The following is an 18284-nucleotide window of genomic DNA, read 5'->3' as shown; positions in this document are numbered from 1 at the left end:
ATTAGGTTCAATTGAAATTCATGGAATGAATTTGAATGAATTTGAAATTCATTGATTGGGAAGAATTTTTGGCCAAGTAGGATTATTCTGATTTATATTACTGACAAAACGACACGGAATGCTTCTGGAAATCATTTTCGAGGTATACATTACAACTCCGCATAAGATGCTACACAATATGCATTGCAAAGCTCTGTGAAAATACTTATTGCTCATGTGCCATATAACTATAAACCACAATATTATTTGGTCAAGTCACAATATCCCTTGGTCAGCATCAACGGTTCCATAGCCTCCTCCATTCACGGTTCAGTCCTTTTCCACATCTTTCTTCGGCCGCCATGAGTCTCTGGCGTTTGTTATGACGATACTGGCTGCGATGGTGGCATCGTCTTCTTGAGGACCATGAGACGCCTTCACCTGGAATCGTCAAATAGGAACGCTCAGTTTTGAGCATGGGTAGTGTATGGTGCATATGCGCCGCGAGTGTGGTTAGCCTTTACTTTTGATGCATTCAACTGTTGAGAATGAAGGCGACATTAAAACGAGGTATTGGAACACACTGCAACGAAGTTTGATAGGCTGTGACACGTTTGTGTATGAACTTGCAAAGAAGTTTCAGCTAAATGACCGGCACACAAGTAAAAAGCCTCACCTTTGCGTTCGTAGGTCGTCGCGTCAGAAGTTTTATCGTCACGAAGTACAATATTTCGGCAATGGATACGATAGAAAAGCCGAGGAATAGTCCGAGAAGACCACCGACGTTCGCTGAAAAAAAATAGAGAAAAGTTTGGTAACGGGGCATCATTAACCGTGCTTTTAACGATTGCCTGCAGATGAGGCCGATGGACTGTTTCCATTGCAAAGGGATGTCGCTGGAGAAAGCTCACAGGCGCGCATGCTCTTTGTTTGATTTACACAACTGGTACTGGTATGAGAGGTTTGTCGGTACCAAGATTCTTACAGATAGTCGGTACAACAGTATCTGGGACAAATACTAGTTTTTTGGGGGGGGCTTTTGGGAATTCAAAAGGCGCTGTTGTGGTACGGATCATGTGCTAACACACCTAAAAAGGGGAGCATTATGCATGTATGACTGTTCAGCCAGAGCAGTGCACTCACCAACAAGCTGGTCCGTGGTGTACAGAACACCGCGCTTGTACCGTGTGATGGAGTTGCTCTTGAAGTACGCGTGCACTTTGACCATGTTTGCCCTGCGGTAGATCAAGGCAGAACGTTACCGTTTGAGACACAAGGGTTTGCCTGCACAAATGACAAGAAATCATCGCTATTTTCTTGTCGTTTGGAGCTAATGAATTCGTTGTAACAATCATCGTTATAACAATATCTAGGGATACTCATTAAAAGAGGAAAGGTCAGTTACCATTGTCCTAGGAAACAACACATGCAAGCGTCTGCCGTCTGGCGAAAAATCGTTTCGCAATTAAATTTAGTAGGTATACATGTATAGTTGTTAGAAAATTGCTGCCATGTAAAAGCCCCCAGAGGCTCCTTGCTGCCCCACTGATATGTAATTCCGTTCACCTGGCGTATCGGACGGCGGCTGCGTAGAGGGCATTGGCGTCGTGTTCGTTAGCCGACGGAAGGAGGTGGCCCTCAGTGGCGCCCGATAGTAGAGCTGCCAGTTTATCCCTGTCGGTCGAGTCCGGATACTGTCCTGAGGCGATGGCGTCGCACAGGGCGGCCAGCTCCGTCTCCTGTGTGAAACGCCAGGGAAGGTGACGATTTTTACCGAAGTCGACCCCAGATCATTATCAACATTCTACATTTTTCTGAACAAACAGTGACTCTGAATACCCAGACATTAACCCAGTCTGTGTGAACGTACGCAAGGAGCTTTTGTCGCTGAATGCACGAGATGTGCTCCCTTTCATGTTTAGCAATCACACACCTTCAAATGTATGCATGATTCACGGCCTAACTGATATTTCATTTTCACACATCCTTTAGCCTCGAAACGGGCCTCAGTCGGCACCTTTCTCTCACCTCCAGCGTTAGTTTGTCGTGGTGAACCGCCTTGCACATACTGGCCACTATCAGTTGCACAGTATCTCCAAAGGAGGGGTGTGAGATCAGCTCCCGGCTGGGAAACTCCGAACTGGACGTGTACGGTAGATATTTTATCTCGTCGCAGGCGGGCAGACACTTCCGCCATGCCTCCTCTGATTGTCGCAGGTCCTTGGAGGCGTTGTCTGAAAGACGTGGATTAGTTTGTTCAGGCCCTTGGGAGGCATTGTTTGAAAATGTGGATTAGTTTGTTCAGGCCTTTGGGGGCAGTATCTGAAAGGTTATCGTGTTAGATACTGAATGGTGCACTGAACATGACTGATTGAGTTGTCAGCTGATTGAACAAAGGCTTACGTGTCACGTATAAGTCATTTGATTATCTGACATGAATGTGACATGCTAGCGCTAGAAACAATGATAAACCGATGAACCCTCGTTTTATCGAGGCAATGACGAGAAAGGTTTGTTTGGCGGCAGTTGCTCCTATCCATAACTTTTAAGTTTCGCACACATAAGGTCAGGGGTGTTGATTCATCGTCAACCGCCTTTTTGGAAGTTCATGAGTTTCTCTTGTTTCGTGTTATTTTTAATTACCTACTTTTTTACTTGATTAGTGCCTTGTATTAGTCATTTTGTTCAGTAACACGTAATATGGCCAATTTGTCGAGGCCGCTCGGGGCCGGGGTATTCCATATCATCAGCGCCTCATTAGACAAGCGAGTGCCGTGCGATTACCTGGCAAATGTACCTCGGTGGGCTAGAGCTACCTATTTGTTGGCTGTATCGGTTTACTTACATGTCAGGCGTCTGAGACAGGGTAAATGATCCTCCTCGCATATTGTCCCATTGCCTGAAATTCATTTTGTGCGTTATTGTATCGCATGAATTAGGTAGGGAGAACGACATATTCACTATTATGGTGTACGTGATGTCGTAGGCATACATATTACATACACAACATATTCTTATGGAAAAGCTGTTGTGCGCAGCCAGGTCAATTCTGATTCCAATCACCGATTTAAATACCGAATCAAGGACATGTCGGCCAATCAGTATGTAAACCATGGAAATGGAGACATTCACATTTATGTAAGCAGCTTAAATCAGCCAATCCCATGTCTGCCCAGCGTTCAGCCAGCCTCTATTGCAGCTCCTATACTGACCGGGCATGTAGTGTGCCACGCAGCCACAGCCTTCGTGGATCCGCGCCGTCAGGTGGCTGAGAAGACAGTTGGACAGCGTGTAGACGTGGGTGTCGGCGAATTCCAGCTCCACCTCGTGCTGCTCGAAACAGTTCCTCTGCTCCGGCGTGAACGAGTGAAGCGCCTCGTCTGTGAAGAGGAAGGGTTGACGTGTGATCGATGAGTGGGGTGACTGGGTGAGAGTAAGCAATTTTTGTGCATCGAACAATTCCAGCAATCGTGAATGGAATCAAATTCAACGTGTACCGATAAATGGCACGGAACTCTGAAAATAAAATGTTCCAATGCAGTTATAGTGAATCTTGCAACGTCTGAAGAAAATCAATCTGAAAACATAATGGCACTGATCATTATCTTCCCGCTGTGTCTAGTCCTTGACAGAGACCTGCCGACTTTCGACCTGACCTGACCTAACCTGCGGCTAAACCCTGATGACTTCCTCCCTGGTCCACTTGAACCCTGCCCAGACTGACCTGTGGTGTAGACGTGCTCAGCCGTGATGGAAATGAACATCTCATTTCCGGGCTGGATGGCCAGACCTCGCTCACGGACCTCTGGCTCGTCATACGGTGCGTGGATCAGCACCTGGGTGTATGTTAGGGTGGGGGAGGAGGTGCCAAGTCATGACGACCGTCTTATGGAGAACTTGGGCCGGTTATATATGTGGACGGTTGATAATTCACCAGGAAGCTATAAGCTACCACACTCAATGAATCGTTGTGCTCTTGATAACTGAGGGTAGAACGGCAATGCTGGTTGAATTCGACGTGTTTTTCTTCGCTAGGGTCTCCTAACGTACGTCAAGACACTCGAATCGTATCCATGGACCTGCTGAGTTAATAATGAAAGTAAAATACCTATCCCATTGAGGGGTACTGGGATGGGAGTACTGACCTTGAATCCCACGGAGAGGTACTGGGATGAGGTACTGACCTTGAATCCCACGGAGAGGTACTGGGAGTGCGAGTACTGACCTTGAATCCCACGGAGAGGTACTGGGAGTGCGAGTACTCGTAGCGCCGCGCGTCCAGCATCATGCTGAGTCCGTTCGTGTAGCCGGCGCCCGTGTGCTTGTCGTCCTTAGCATGTTCGCCGCTGCAACATACGCAGCGGCAAACATTGTGGGAAAGCAGATCAGAGTGGCGGCTCATATGTCATCAATAAAGGCATAAAGCTTTAAAAACATGGCTTTCCAGTTTCCATGAAAACAAAACCAAGTTCTTTGAAACGCCTGTAAAAGTCGGAATTCAACTGATCGGTGTATCTAATAGTTAGTTACCGATATTACACCATACTGATTTCTTGCTGTCTTTCATTCAGTTTATCAGGTGGATTACCCCGCCCTGTCTGACCTGGTGTTGTCAGGTAGATTACCCCCTCCCTGTCTGACCTCGTGTTGTCAGGTAGATTACCCCCTCCCTGTCTGACCTCGTGTTGTCAGGTAGATTACCCCCTCCCTGTCTGACCTCGTGTTGTCAGGTGGATTGTCCCCCCCCCCCCCGCCCTGTCTGACCTCGTGTTGATCAGGCCCTGTCTGACCTTGTGTTGTCAGGTGGTTTACCCCGCCCTGTCTGACCTCGTATTGTCAGGTGGATTGCCCCCCCCCCCCGCCCTGTCTGACCTCGTGTTGTCAGGTGGATTATCCCGCCCTGTCTGACCTCGTGTTGTCAGGTGGATTACCCCGCCCCGTCTGACCTCGTGTTTTCCTATTCCCGGGAACATTGAGAACGGTCCCTGCGGTGTTGGAGTGAAGGGATGTGCATTGTGCAGACGCTACGCTGAATTATGCCCGTATTATTTATTAGTTTTAGCATCCGATAATCACTGTGCAAGGTATTGCATTTCTCCCTTTCCACTAAATATCCCAATGAAACTTTTACCTGGCTCGGTGTTCTATATAAATGGCAATTCCCAGATAACACATTTATCTCTGTAGCCATTTCACTGATTTGTGTCCATTAACCCGCGCCCCAGTGGCGGTCTCAGCCAACTTCGCCCTAGTGGGGGGGGGGGGGGGCATATGTTGTCACCCACCTCTAACTCAAAAACTAAGAGGGCTAGAAAGACGCGGTAAAAAGCAGTCGATAGCTCTCAATGCGTTGGTTTGAAAGTATATCAGTCATTTTTCATCTTAGAGCAATATTGGGGTCACCAGAGGTCATCAAAGGTCAAAATTTGCCAATTGTCATTATGTTTTTCAGAAAACATGCCGTTATCTCAGAAACTATGGTAGCTAGAAAAACGCAAAAGGAAAAGCAATCGATAGCTTTCGAACTCTTCTTTTGAAAAGGTCATTATCAAAATTGACCTCAGGTCAACGGTTTAGCCTCCAGACGGCAAAAACTCCAAAAATAGCTGTTTTTTACGAAAAGTGTTTTTCGACAATAACTTTCGACTACAAAAAGCCACGACATTTCTATTGCCAGAATCGTGTTCCTCTCGCCGAGACGCGGCGAATGAACTATAAGTTGACCTTGAAAGGTCAACTTGAAAATTTGACCTCAGGTCAAGGAACCGGAAAAGGTCATGTTGCATATTAGTCGATGCGTCTCAACAAGACAAACACAATGAGACCATCCCCAGCGTTCTATCTCTTTCCAATCGCGAGTTATTGGCAAAAAACTGTTTGTAGCCTCAAATGACCTCGGATGACATTTCTAGAGACTATCAGCAAAAATGACGCCTTGGTCATCACGGGTGGTCCAAATCATTGTGATTCTGAAATATTTGGACTGTTCCTATGCGTACACATGGATCTAGAGGCATTTTCATTTTTCTCCGTTGACTTATAATGGAAAGGTCACGCCACTGACCTGACCTTAGGTCACAGATATAAAAAATCCGAGATATACAAATTGTAGGCGCCCATAACAGCATGCAATCCACCAAGTTTAAAACCTTTCTGACAAAGACTGCAGGCTGGACATGATTGCAAACTTTTTTAGGCTTGGTCAGTTAACTTGACCTGGTGACCTGACCTGACATGACCTGGGGTCAAAAATTTCACACCTTGTCCAAAATTGATGAACCAAAAGCTACCCCAAACGGCGCGGCGCTACGCGCCGCGGTTTTTTATTCACACGCGAAAAACGCGACAGGGTGGTAACATATGCCCCCCCCCCGCCCACTGGGGCGAAGGTTAAGTGATAATTTGCAAGCCGTCTTTTTCTCGAAAGGTGATGTAATTATCCAATTTTACCTCATTTGCTCCCTTACCACGATTTTTAAACATCATCTTGCATGCTTAGTGCTTACTGCACCTAGTAATCGTGCTAAATACGGCGCCGGTAATTTCCGTTCATTGTTCATGGTGCGTGTTGCACTCGTCCGTTCGGTTGATCGATGGCAATGTGTTAATTAGCCTCATAAGTAGGAAATACTCCCGGAAGATGGCCTAATGAACTAGCGCAGTCAGGCCAAGTAATTGGTATGCGAGCCTCGTGATAGACCAGGCTAACCCATTTCGTGGAATTCGGCTGTCCCACCATTGATCCGACGCTTTACAATGTGATAAGAAAGCTGTGCTACTGCAGTGACGTACCCAAGGGGGGGGGGGGCACGGGGGCCATGCCCCCCCCCCCTGAGCGCCGAAGGCGCGAGGGAGGGGGCCCCTGCGGTCCATAGATAACTCTGGTGGACCTAGCACGCCGAAGGCGTGCTAGATCCCTGTGCCTTAATTCCAATGCTAGATAGAATGTCTTTTACTCGAAAGAAAAAATAATATCGAAGAGGGATTATGTCACGGTGACGAGCCCACAGCGCCTCTTTCTAACTGAGGGCCACTGGTTACCTGAGTGGCCCCTGGTCACATGAGGGGCCCCTGGCCATCTGAGGGGCCCTGGTCACCTGAGGGCCCCCCTGGTCATCTGAGGGGCTCCCTGGTCACCTGAAAGGCCTTCTGGTTACCTCACTGGTCACCTGAGAGGACCCCTGGTCAACTGATTGGCTCCTAACTACCTGAGGGCCCCCTGGTCACCTGAGGGGCCTCCTGGTCACCTGAGGGGCCCCCTGGTCATCTGAGGGGCCCCTGACTACCTGAGGGGCCTCCTGGTCACCTGAGAGAGGCCCCCTGGTTACCTGAGGGGCCCCCTAGTCGCTTGAGGGGCCTCTGGTCACCTAAGGGGCCCCCTAATTACCTCACTGGTCACCTGAGGGCCCCCTGGTCATCGGAGCGGCCCCTGGCCATCTGAGGGACCTCCTGGTCACCTGAAAGGCTCCCTGGTTACCTGAGGGGCCCCTGATCACTTGAGGAGCCCCTAATCACCTGAGGGCCCCCCTAGTTACCTCACTGGTCACCTGAGGACCCCCTGGTCATCTGAGTGGATCCTGACCATCCGAGGGTCCCCTGGCCATCTGATGGGCCCCTGGTCACCTGAGGCCCCCTGGTTACCTCCGTGGTGGTCACCTTAGGGCCCCCTGGTCACCTGATGGACCGTGTTTATCCGGGAAATGTCTGGTTATCTGCAAGGCCCCTGCAGCCATATGAAGGCCCTTAGTTACGCGAGGGGCCCCTGATATAAATGACCCCTGTTTATAAGAGGGTTCCCTGGTCACTTAGTGGGATCTGGTCAATGGAAAGTCCCCTGGTCATTTGAGACGCCCCTGATTAAGGAGGCCCCTGATCACTTTGATTCAGTGGCATAGCCAGGGGGCTAGGGGGCATGTGGCCGTTATCGGGTTTAGGTTCCCTCGGGCCCGAGGGGCCCTGTGGTGCCAATTGGCGGCAGACAGAGGGTCCACGCTGACCATCTTTCAATTGAAAAGCACGCGACAGGGCTTGAGAGAGCAACTCGTGGGCTCGTATGTAGCCACACTCTCCAGAAGGGCCCCACGTCGGCTTCTGAGGGACCTTTGTCGGCCTCTGAGGGCTTAGCTGGCCAATGAGGGATCAGTTATAAGGGCCCCACATTCGTCTGTTATGGACCCACGACCCACATCAGTGCTTCTGAGTGCCCTCATAACAGCGCCTGCGAAAGCCCTCACCGCCACATCTAAGCGCCCCCCACCAGTGCCTCATGAGGGCCCACATTTGCAGCTCTAAGAGCCCCCACACCGGCGCCTCTGAGGGCCCTCCACTAGCACATCTGACGGCATTTACCAGCGACTCTGAGGGCTTTTGACCGGCTTCTGAGGGTCTCTTGTCGGCCTATGAAGAGCCACCAGTAACTTTCAGGGCCCCACACATGCCTATGATGACCCCCACCAGTGTCTCTATAACCCTAAGGCCCCCACAACGGCGCCTGTGAGGACCCCACACCGTTGCATCTGTTGATCTTTCACCGGCACCTCTGAGCGCCCCAGATCAGTGCCTCCGAGGGACCCACACAGGCGACTCTGAGACGCTCGCTCGCTACGCTCGCTCATAAGATTCTGCATTTTATGCATACTTTTCAGGCAAAAATGACGTTTTCGCCTTCCAATTTTCCACATTTTCTTAGGGCTAAGACCGTTACAGATGGGCCCGTCTGCAAGGGAGGACTGGGCCCGCTGTACCCAGCCCCCCCCCCCCCCATCGAAAGGTTCTGAGCACGCCCCCTGCCTAGGCTGGCAGGGGGCGCCCTAAAGCCCCAATTAACAAACAAGGCTGGCAGGGGGCCCCCGGGTGACCAGGGGGCCCCTTTGAGAGCAGGTGGCCCCCTCCTGGGCAAAATCCTGGGTAGGTACGTGCCTGTGCTACTGTGTGTTGACTGTTGATATCCTAACAATGCATAATTACACTAAAGAATTGCATTCGTGAATTGTGTTCCGGTTTCAACATAACCGGTTTCAACATAACAAAAGCGGCTGTTAAAATTTGAACTTGTGTTTTTAATCATTAATTAATTCAAACTCATTGTTAATCAAGTAATGAGTTGCACCTCTCTGCAGTGTCCTCGGATACACCTCTCTGGGTTGACCCGAGTTACACCTCTCTGGAGTGTCCTCGGGATACGCCTCTCAGTCCTTCACACTCACTGTTTGTGCTCGAAGTCGGCGTTAAACACACAGCAGTAGCCGAAATCGGTGTGGTGCGGCTCGAACAGCTCCTTACACGAGTGGGGCGTGTTGCGCCACGAGCAGGCGGAGATCATCTCCTCGCAGGATGGTGACGTCTGTGGACGAACATAGCGTGAGCGCAACCAACTGTCGGCTGATCGTAGTGCATACCAGGGTCAGTTGAAGCTGTTTCAGCTATTGGTCATGATAGGATGCCTCCAGAGGTCATCTAGACTCATTTTTATATTTGCCGACTGGGATCGTCTTTTTCTCCGCCAATGGTGCCGTAGCTCGTTATACACTATCTAATAGCAGAGCTATAGCACCTAATAGCAGAGCTAGCACATCGCCTGCGTTTCGCCGACTTTCCACTGTATGAAGAATGTGCGGTCAGCTTCTCGACAGAATGGGCGCCGATGACAATACCCCTTGGGCCTGGTAACACCCATGTTCCGGTACCACTGACCAGCTCTATGATGCGGAGCACCTGCTCGGTGGTGAAGTGCTCCTCGTCGTGAAGCTCGTGGCACTGGTCACCCTCGCAGCTAGTGGTGGCATAGATGTTCTCCAGCACGTGCTCGACACGCTCGTGCCACTCTGTGTCGTTGGCAAACACCACTCTGTCGAACAGGGGCGCGAGCAGGGCAGTGTAACTGTATACGTCAGTGATGGCTGCACACTGATGTCGATGGGATTCACACGCCTGAGAGGTGGTCTGGTGAAGTCTTATTTACCTGCGTACCAACGGACCGAGGTACACCCGCCTGGCACATCGATATTGCGCTACATTGCTCGAGCTCTTTTGTTAGCAAACTTTTGAAGCATGCATAGACACTTGAAGACAGTTGGACGCTTCAAATCGGCATTGTGTATGATAAATGGTCTATCTTCGTCAACTGTGAAGCCTTCGCAGCAGTCCAACGGGTTTAAACTGAACACTAGCGATCGATACACCCTCAAGCTTGTTCCAACATCCCCGAGGCAGGTTTTCCCACTTACCTGAACCCTAACCCTAGCGACTCAGCGAGCCTGACTAGCACCACGCAGCATACCATATTTCCGATCGCGCTTGTCGGGTGGCATGCGCCGGTTGTCGAGCCTCGCACGGCACCGGCTGTCAAGGCTGGTTCGAAGCCGGTTGTCGACTGTCGAGTCCCTCTCACCTTCCCAGCACCTGCTGTTGGTCAGGCGGCATGCGTCGGCTGTCGATCTTGTTCATGTTGCACACGGTCAGTGCCGGGAAGCGCAGCCGGTGCACGGGATAGTCGGTGTTGTCGATGCTCAGCAGTGTTGGCGTGTAGTAGTAGGTGATGACCACGCGGTAGATGAAATAGCCAGAGGCGATCACCATGGCGAGAAGAATGGCCAGCCAGTAACACCTGCCGGGAGGGTTAAGTGGGGTCGCGCGAGGGATAATGTGGTTAGGGGCGTTTGTTCATGATATTATAAACAAAACAGCAGACCAAACGTGATCTTTTTTCATCAATGCATGACGAAAAATGCTTATGCTTTTGGATTGTAAGCCCCGTAATGCGTCGCATACCTATACGCGTGTGTACGTAATGTCATATTCTATGTATGAAATAAACTTTCAGTTAACAGAACAAAAAAGCAGTTTTAGTTGAACAATTTCCAGATGTGCGGATATCTTTCATGGGGACCAGCAGTCGTCCTAATGTGAAACGGAACGTCCTCTGTCGTTTGTCCTCCATTATGGCTTATAAGCCAGTAGCCACATTAATGCGTGGTTTACTGAGCTGCGAGTTTTTCGCAGTTATCGTGATTCGTTGCGTCATCATCTGTTGGTATTCCACAGATGCCTACCCTTAGGTAGGCATCTGTTCTCGGGCGAGAATCTAGATGCATGGGGTGGGGTATCGGACATCTCAAGACTCTTTTCATTTATGCAAAATTGATTTTACCAATGATGACTTATGTTAGGTGAATTAAAAAAAGAAATAGTTATTTAGGATGTTTGAATGCCTCCTTGATAATGACGTCTAGCTAGTCCAGTCCACACCTGCCACACATAGTATTATAGTAATATTGTTCGTGACTAGCTCCTCTAGCATGTACATTCTACCATTTTAATTACCGGTTGTGCATTACTTGCGGCGCTACGCACGACATTTCCACCGAGACATGGCGTGGAAGGACGGCCAAAGTTCGGTGGTACTGTTATCGTCCCGATCGGCCGAGACGATAACAGTAATCGGCCGGGTTTTCAATCAGTTACAACGCAGAATGCGTTTATTCCGTTATCCTGTCGTGACTCGTATCTACGCGGACTGCAGTCATATTCTGTGACTAATTTGTTCACTTTCAACACAAGTGCCAGACGTAATATGCACCGGTCCGACTACGCTGGCTATTTGTCGGTTGGAGCATGTTCAGGGGGATCCCCTAGGGACTCAAGTTTGTTATAGCAAACGGTCAATACAGGCCACGTCGTTTTCCATGTATATTGTATACCTGGTCCCATTTGCACTGCCCGAGGCACTTACAATTTCGGGAAAACTACCTCGACTGATGGTTCCTCGGTGCCCGCGGTGTTTGTGTTTGAAGGATGTGTTGTGCTGAGGTCATTGCTTTGTTTCTGTAGCATTCTGTATGCAGAATACGGTTTGCCTTGAGGACACTAGAGCTAACGGTCACTTGCTGCGAAGCAAGACGTGGATAAAATATGAAAATTGTTATTGGTTTCCGCACTCCCGACAGCTGGGGTGTCATTGGTTTCTCGTAATGGCCATTGTGGCGGGCATATGTATTTAGCAGAGTGAGGCCTGGCCAATGGCCATCATTTCCGCACTCCCGACAGCTGGGGTGTCATTGGTTTCTCGTAATGGCCATTGTGGCGGGCATATGTATTTAGCAGAGTGAGGCCTGGCCAATGGCCATCATACAATAGGTACAATGCGTGAGAAAGGAATTTGTTAGGGCTCGGCCGCTCGGTGCTACATAAGAGCAATGTGAGTGGGGCAATTGATAAGATAAGATAAACAACAATGACTTCTTCATATTTTTTATGTGTGCAAGCTAGGCATATAACTTCGCAGTTCCACGCTTGTCGATGCTCATTGCTCATGCTATCTCACTCACCTATCCCAACCGCTGGCTGTCTGTAGGTACTTGATGCCGTGCAATGTTGTGTTATTGCAATATTCTTCCAGGAGACAGTCATCTTCTTCTGCGATCTGCAATATTTCGAGACGCAATGCATTAATGACTGGTGTGCCTTGTGTAACGTAGGAATTAAATATCTCGGTTAGGCCCGCGTTTATCTTTGTATGCATCTCACAGTGACAGCTCACTCTTCGATCGCAAACTTCTAACATTTGGGTCTTACCCGTGGTTGTGTGGGTTGCTCTGTGGAGCTTTGGGTGAGTTTTGGTGGCGTAACAAATCTCCAGTCTTGCGGTCGGTTCGGGTAGATTTTGATCACGTTCTTCTCCCGCGCTGCCTGTACCAACAAACGACAGAAACATATAAACTACAAAGCATGCTTTGTGAATGCACAATTTGTCAGCAATAATGGTTTCATCAAGTTGTTGAGCAGCCGCTCCAACTCACCCTGGCTGTCCGCAGCAGACCTGCCGACACACGGCGCGTTTGGTCGACCTTCGTCATTCTCTCGGCTGTCGCGCTCGACGCTGGCGCCCGTCGCGGTCGACGTTGCCGCCCTCTCCTCGCCGTCGTTCGGGGTCGACTCCGTGTCTGTGCCAGTGGACAGCCGTCCCACCCCAGCAGCCCAGTTCGCTGTCCCTCCACCAATGCGCACGCAATGCTCGGGCCACCTAAAGCGGCGCGTATCCACGGAAACCCATCGCATTATACCCCAGGATATCAATGAACGAAAGGCGCCATTTACTGACGCGAGCCGGTGGCAGTTGTAGTCGAAATGGACCATTGTTTGCGCCGCTGTGCTGTCGCTCAGTCAGTGGATTATTCAGTGGGAGGCTGCGCTGGGGCGTTGGGTCCCAAGGCTTGCGCCAGACGGTAATGGGTCACCTGGTTGCTGATGTATGACAGCATGATGAGGTCGGACTCGGTAGTCATGTGAAAATGCCGCGAAATTCGATATGCGAGTCTGGATGTGCCTATTGCACACAAAGGATGCTACGGAAATAATGATAGACCATTGTCAGGCTATTCACAGACTTGTGCCTACCGGCATACAGATGCCTACTGCCTAGTGAAGACAAATGTCGCCTACCTACTCACTGGTGCCTGGTAACTGCCAGAGCTTTTGTCATCACAGAGCTGCATGTGGCGTGTATGTTCGTGCTAGAATGGTCAGTCGCTCCGAATGCCTGGGACGTTTAGTCGTCGTGCCACCTGACGCTAAAGCTGGCTTCTTTTGCATCAGCAAAAGATGTGCTTTCTGATGTAATATTTTAGCGCAGTACACAGTATTATATAACTTCATAGCATTTCCTCATCCTGGGATGAAATATATCTGATATTAACATACATTTTCACTCGCTAGTGTATTTAAGCCTAGTCAAAAAAAAAAAAATATTAGTCCTATCAACAAATCGTTACGCTGCATTGAAATGTATGGGGTAGTGTTGATCATATCCGTAAAAAAATGATAGATGCTATCGGGATTGCTTCGATCTAGAAGTGACGTCCTGTTAATTTACCTATATTTTAGTTGCCTGAAGTTATTTCAAAACCGAAGTGTCCCGCTCGCCGCTACCGCTACGCCGCTAAATTATCTTTTTTGTGAATTTAGCTCGAATATTTAAACGGACGTACTGAGGGAGATGGAGTCCACGCTAAGCAGAGCTTGTTGCGTATCACCCCGACCTGTATATGTATGTAGGTACAGTCCGATTGGGTGATGTCTGGTAACGAGAAATCAAGACACCTGAAATTTGGAGATGGACTTATTTGGAAGAGAGCACGCATAGATCGAGGAGGAAAAGAAGCAACACACGTACATAAATAATTTATTAAGTACACAATACACAATACCATGTCCGTAGTCAGGTGTTCATATATGTATTTGCTTCACACAAATAACCTGTTATTTGCTGGCAATCATAGTTACGTGTTATGCCTATTTTTGTAGGGGAGAGTGGGGCAAAGCGGCCACCCGGGGCAAAGCGGCCACCCATCGTTTTAGCCCTTCATAGCTGGCGTCAGTTCCAATTTATGGTTTCCAATTATACTTCTCTTCACGGTCGTTCGAATGAGCCAGACCGGGGTTTCAGGCCCATCACCATTGTTCTGTGAAACACAGAAAAGCCTTTCTTGCCAGGTTACCAACTATGTTTACAATTTTTAAATGTTATGTTATTCCATAGCCGTTTGGAATTTTTACAAGCGCTCTTGTCCATGCATTGCATGGTTATCGTATATGTATTCTACCAATTTTATTGTTTTTTACTCCACTAATAGTTAAGCTGGAATATTTTTGTCTCGGACGGTATGCGCGGGGCAAAGTGGCCGGGGCAAAGTGGCCACCCCCCAATTTGCCATAAGTTGTTTCCATCTGGATAAACAACATTATTTATATTCAAATGTGTCCTCATGCATCCATCTTGGCCACTTTTCAGTTGCATGAGTTACCAAATAATGCAATTAAATGTTTTTTTTCATTAAAATCCTTTTTTGTTTATCTACAGGTGGAAGATGATAAAGTTAACATCCATCCTCGCTTAAACCTTGTCACCATCTAATAACCTAGTCGTACATGAGGCAAATATTTTCTTCCTCATATCGGGACTTGAGAAGACGCCGGTGGCCGCTTTGCCCCAGGGTATGGGGCAAAGTGGCCAATATGCATAGGTTTAAAGTTTTGTCAATATCTTCCATATGCGAACGCCTTTGGAAATGAAACGCAGTTGAAATAAAAGGCAACTTAATAGGGATCACATTGGTATAGAAAGGATCTTTCCAAGTTTAAAAATCAAGCGTTGGCATCGTGAGAAGCGTTAGGGTGGCCGCTTTGCCCCACTATCCCCTACATCAATTGGCAGCCGCCAACTGGAATGTTCCGACATTGTGACCTGCGTATGCTGTGGAGCTCATAAAATAACCAACTTCCATCGCGTGCTATGACTAGGCGCGAGCACTATTTGAAAATCCCTCCTAGAGTGACAACTATTCACCTTATTGTCTGGAAATCAGATATTATATCACCAGAGCAACCACTTTACATAGTCCTTGACATTGTATAAACGAAAACAGCATAACTGTCAAAACGGCTACATAAACAATGAATTGATTGCCAAGCATAACGCAACGCAAATTCATCCAGTAATCACGCGCGCTAGGCGTGCTGGTGCCCCGCCTGCGTGTCTGGCTCGTGGACGGACGGCCGGGCCCCTCAGACTCGGGCGGGGTGGCTCCGCCTGGGGCGAGTTCGTAGGACGGGCTCTCCCAGAGGGTCTCCCCGGCGGCACGGCCTGTCCGAGGGCGAGGGGCGACGCATCGCCAGCAGTGAGTCCAGCACGTCGTCCATGGTGACGGACGCCAGACGCTTAGTGACAGCGTCGGCACCGTCGTCGGCGTCAATGTCGCTGACGACTCCGCCGTCTGCGCAGAGAACTGTGTGAGGGCTAGGCAAGTGGGCAAACGTAATAATACAGTATGGAGAGCGCGGAAAATCGCTTCTATGATGACTGACTCGCATAATGTCGGTTAAATGTTGAAACGTTTAGGTACCATTTTATCAGTTTTTTTTTTAACAATACATTTATGGTGAGTGAGCATTAGAACCAAAAACAGTAATTGACGGGGGCATTATCATATCACAAAAGGAATATGGGTTCCTACATTATGGACGGAAAACTGATATAGAGAGTTTTAGGTTTAATTATCGAAAGTTAAAAAAGAAATGGAAACAATTTCATTCTATATAGTTGGTATAAACAATCTCAAGTTTTCATTACATCGCAAAAACACGACTTCGGTGGTAAGACATGCGGACTTTGCCACTCCAGGCACTACACTCGAAATCAACATTCAACAGCTCTCAAGCGTCATGCATAGCATAACATTCATTCAAACTTGTTTGCGGAAAATTGTGAGAATTAGTAGGTAGGTACGCAAAAATTATTTCCAACTAAAAAGATTTGCCCTATAATTACAACTTTTCCTTGTAAGTGATTAACGTCTGCGACTAATATGCAAGGCATTTTAAAAAGTGACCCCGAAAGCCCTGCCAGGTTTGTTGTAATATAATTCGTTCGCAATAGTCTATGATCTCGCGTTGTGTTCAAAAATGAAGTCGTTCTCTTCAGTTTATATTGGCTTTAGTCAAAATGAGATTAGTCGGTCCGAGACTCAAATCGGCTCGGTTGAACGTCTCTCCGGCGAGTCTGTCCTGTCGACTCGTGGCGGCCACGGCCGCACCTCGGCTCGACCGGTATACAATCATGCGTCATACATGTACGTCATATCCCGGGGCCAATAAGGAAAGGATTACCATATAAGGAATTAAAGCTGGGCGGTGGGACAAGGAGGCTATTTGATAGGACAGTAGGTTACTTCGTTACATTTGTGGCCCGTCTTATGGAGCCGTGCCAGACTTGCCACGATTTTAACCCGCGCACCGACGGGGGTCTGCGCCAACTTCGCATCGACGGGGGGGGGGGCGGATGACCGCCCCCCCCCCTGAGATCTCGATACGCACGGTCAAGATCTACAATTTTTACTAAGGTCATTTTCAGGTCAGGTCAAAGATGACGTCACAGGGGTCGAAAAAGTCAAAATGGCGGTGCTAGATATGGAGAGAGTTTTTCTCGAATAACTTTCGAATAAGTAAAGATAGGAACAAACTAAGGGCATCATCGTGATCCTCTCGTCAATCCGCATCGAATGATATTTATGTTGACCTCGAAAGGTCAAGGTCAAAGGTTGACCTCAGGTCACGTGACCTCGAGGTCAACATGTATATCATTCGATGCGTCTTGACGAGCTGAACACAATGAGACCATCCACGCGGCTGTATCTTGTTCCTGTACGGAGTTATTGGCCAAAAACCTTTGGTGACCTTTGATGACGTCACATGACCTCACAGCTGCCCAACAGCAAAATAGACCTCAAGGTAGTGAAGGTTGATCGTATATGAAGTCATGTATGGTATATGGGGCCATTCCGACCCGTTTTAGTGGTAAAAATAGGGAGTTGATTTTTCCCCCATTGACTTATAATGGGGAGGTCGCGAAATTGACCTGACCTTAGGTCACCGATATCAAAATTCCGAGATATACAAATTGTAGCTACTAATGACCTTATAACATCCTGCGACTTTCAAAGGCCTCCGACATCTACTGTAGCTCTGGCACGGTGACAAAGTTGCAAAAAAAGTGACTTGAGGTTGGGTCATTCAAAGTGACCTGGTGACCTGACCTTAAAAGGTAGGAGGTTCAAACTTGCACACCATGTGTAAAATTGATGAGGGAATAGTCATACCAAATTTCGCGGCGCTACGCGCCGCAGTTTTCCCGCTATTCGCGAAAAACCTCAGGGGGGGCGGATATCCGCCCCCCCGTCGGTGCGCGGGTTAAATATAAGTTACCTAGAGACAAAACAAACCAAGACATTGCATTTTGCAATAATGGAAGCTCAGGTGCACCTTTGTTGTCTACCTATCGTAGTTTCTTTCATAGCATTGTATTGTGTATGCATTGATTGTTTTTGAAACGATGGTGAATTATTTTTTAGTGTTAATGGTTAGTATAAGTAAAAAAAAGATTCACTACGTGCAAGAATAACGGAACGAACACAGATGAGATTAGTAGCATAGGAATCACATAGGCAAAAGTTATTGGGTTGAGTGCATTGCAAACTCCTATTTCAAAACCACTTCCATTGTGAATGACGCTGTTACCTCTTCAGTGCAGAACCATGCCGCTTACTGACAAGAAAAAAAAAACTAACGGAGTTAGTCTCAAGAGCATTTTCCGCAACGTGCTAAACAAGGATAAATTCATGAGTAACGAGTTTTTGGTCAGCCAAGACTTTGATCAGACAAGACGGCAGGTGTAATCCTGCGGTGCCATTGCTTACGGAATACTCGCTAGATGTCGCTGGTAAAAGACGCCTGAATTAATACTGTACCGCAAT

At 48.3% G+C, this 18284-nt stretch overlaps 2 protein-coding genes across 2 annotated transcripts in view; both read right to left on the bottom strand.

Moving 5' to 3' along the window:
- Positions 1 to 157: 157 nt before the first annotated feature.
- On the bottom strand, positions 158 to 13113 carry LOC122386449 (pickpocket protein 28-like). The gene is made up of 13 exons (XM_043375632.1): positions 13079 to 13113; positions 10370 to 10585; positions 9673 to 9826; positions 9186 to 9322; positions 4205 to 4325; positions 3704 to 3815; positions 3192 to 3359; positions 2825 to 2878; positions 2008 to 2213; positions 1546 to 1718; positions 1123 to 1214; positions 656 to 768; positions 158 to 420 (listed from the first exon to the last, which is right to left on the bottom strand). Exons 1-13 carry the CDS (start codon positions 13111 to 13113, stop codon positions 310 to 312), a joined length of 1692 nt encoding a protein of 563 aa, XP_043231567.1. The 3' UTR covers positions 158 to 309.
- Positions 13114 to 15053: 1940 nt separating this feature from the next.
- The window catches only part of LOC122386452 (nascent polypeptide-associated complex subunit alpha, muscle-specific form-like), a 66557-nt gene continuing 63326 nt past the window's right edge, over positions 15054 to 18284 (bottom strand). Inside the window, exon 4 of the mRNA XM_043375640.1 lies at positions 15054 to 15749. Coding sequence (XP_043231575.1) covers positions 15541 to 15749 — 209 coding nt within the window. The 3' untranslated portion in view covers positions 15054 to 15540. The remainder of the gene's footprint in view (positions 15750 to 18284) is intronic.

Source organism: Amphibalanus amphitrite, unplaced genomic scaffold, assembly GCF_019059575.1.
Source record: "Amphibalanus amphitrite isolate SeventyFive unplaced genomic scaffold, NRLGWU_Aamphi_draft 000252F_arrow, whole genome shotgun sequence".
NCBI classification, from domain to species: Eukaryota; Metazoa; Arthropoda; class Thecostraca; order Balanomorpha; family Balanidae; genus Amphibalanus; species Amphibalanus amphitrite.
This window is presented reverse-complemented; position numbering and strand designations above follow the sequence as displayed.

Coding starts and splice junctions, on each gene's coding strand:
- LOC122386449 (XM_043375632.1), bottom strand. CDS start 13,113: ATGGTCCATTTCGACTACAACTGCCACCGGCTCGC. Junction 3,816..4,204: donor ACCTCTCCGTGGGATTCAAG/GTCAGTACTCGC, acceptor ACATACACCCAG/GTGCTGATCCACGCACCGTA. Junction 2,879..3,191: donor CGTGGCACACTACATGCCCG/GTCAGTATAGGA, acceptor AATGAATTTCAG/GCAATGGGACAATATGCGAG.